General features: G+C 55.5%; 2 protein-coding genes across 4 annotated transcripts in view; one reads left to right on the forward strand and one right to left on the reverse strand.

The window, feature by feature from the left end:
• Window positions 1-755, forward strand: part of LOC105555372 (long-wave-sensitive opsin 1) — a 14,698-nt gene extending 13,943 nt beyond the window's left edge. The window contains exon 6 of the mRNA XM_012002287.1: window positions 542-755. Within this exon, the coding sequence (XP_011857677.1) occupies window positions 542-652 (111 nt within the window). The 3' untranslated portion in view covers window positions 653-755. The remainder of the gene's footprint in view (window positions 1-541) is intronic.
• A 174-nt stretch (window positions 756-929) lies between these two features.
• Window positions 930-1,665, reverse strand: part of TEX28 (testis expressed 28) — a 32,058-nt gene continuing 31,322 nt past the window's right edge. For all 3 annotated transcript variants that reach the window (XM_012002289.1, XM_012002290.1, XM_012002288.1), the window contains exon 5: window positions 930-1,450. In XM_012002289.1, coding sequence (XP_011857679.1) covers window positions 1,094-1,450 — 357 coding nt within the window. In that variant the 3' untranslated portion in view covers window positions 930-1,093. The remainder of the gene's footprint in view (window positions 1,451-1,665) is intronic.

Here is a 1,665-nt window from a genome sequence, read left to right on the forward strand (position 1 = left end):
GGCTGCCGTCACAAACTACCACAAACTCGGTGGCTTCAAACCACAGAAATGGATTCTATCACGGTTCTGGAAATCATGAGTCTGAAATCAGGGTGTTGGCAAATGGAAAGGTTTCCCATGGAGGCCGAGAGGGAGAAGCAGCTGCAGGGCTGCCGGCAGTCCTTGGCACTCCTTGACTCCAAGGTGTGTCGCCCCAGTCTCTGCCTTCATCTTCACGTGGCCATCTTCCCTCTGTCTGCATGTCCGTGTCTAAGCATCCCTTTTCTTATGAGGACACCAGTCACTGGATTAGGGCCCACCCGGCTCCAGTGTGACCTCGTCTTAACCTGAACACATCTTTTGGGGAACACACTTCAACCCAGTGTAGTCACCATCAACTGCTAAGTCGGATGACATCCCGGTGTGTGAGGGAGAAATAACCCAAGCCTTCCTCCATCCCCCATGGCGTTTGGAATGGGTGAACGGAAGGCTCGGGCACGTACGTTCAGCACAGGGCTCCACCCTTTCCTGCTCTGCTCAATAACACTTTCTGTCCTTCCAGTTTCGAAACTGCATCTTGCAGCTTTTTGGGAAGAAGGTTGACGATGGCTCTGAACTCTCCAGCGCCTCCAAAACGGAGGTCTCATCTGTGTCCTCGGTGTCGCCTGCATGAGATCTGCCTCCTACCCATCCCGCCCACCAGGGCTTTGGCCACCTCTCCCTTCCCCCTCCTCCATCCCTGTGAAATAAATGTAATTTATCTTTGCCAAAACCAACAAAGTCACAGAGGCTTTCACTGCAGTTTGGGACCACCTGAGCCTCTGCGCGTGCAGGCACTGGGTCTCGAGAGGGTGCAAGGGGGATAAAGAGGAGAGAGTGCTTCATAGACTTTAATCTTTCCCGAGCCTCATGTCTATCGATGGCGTGAAAGGATCCTGACAAAACGGAAGTGTAAGGCAGGTGGGCGTCTATATCCATTTCGCCAGGCTGGTGGTTACATAATTGGCAAGCAAGAGCTGTGGAGGGGCTGTCTGGGGAGGGCTTGCTGGATGCCCTCGACACCCAGGAGGAGGGAGGGAGCTAGCAAGCTAAGGCAGGTGGCCCTCCTGGCCCCTTAAGGTCCATGTGCTGGAGGCCCAGAGTTCTTGGAGTACAGTCTACACCTGGAGGAGACCCATTCCGGCCAGTCTGTGGCAGGGATGGCGTGCCGCCTCTGCCAGGCCAGTACCCCAAGCCCAATCAGCATCAGGGTGGTGCAAGTGCACAGGCATGAGGTGATCAGTGATGAGGGGCAGGCACACAAGGTGGAGATAAAGACCGAGAGGACGGTTGCCAGTGAGAAGAGCAGACTCACGAACTTGAACAACATCTTCGGAGGACGGCTTTGGAGGTGCTCTGCTGCCTCCAGTCGGGTGACTTGCTGTAGCATCTCCAGCTTGGATATTCGGCTCTTGAAGGTCTCCATGATCTCCTGCAGGAGACGAAAATGCACGCACCAGAAGTCAGCACGCAACTGTGGTCGTTTATTGAGTTCCTAGGGGTGAGCAGCAAGCACTGTGGGGTGGGTATTCGAGGAGGCAGGCAGAGAGCCTAGAGCACATCCAGGGCAGAGGGGAGGGCGCAGGCTCTCCAGCAACTGGGAAAGCTTCATCTGACCCAGCCGCACTCCCCCATCCACTGTCTCCC

This window comes from Mandrillus leucophaeus, unplaced genomic scaffold (assembly GCF_000951045.1).
Source record: "Mandrillus leucophaeus isolate KB7577 unplaced genomic scaffold, Mleu.le_1.0 Scaffold681, whole genome shotgun sequence".
Classification (NCBI taxonomy): domain Eukaryota; kingdom Metazoa; phylum Chordata; class Mammalia; order Primates; family Cercopithecidae; genus Mandrillus; species Mandrillus leucophaeus.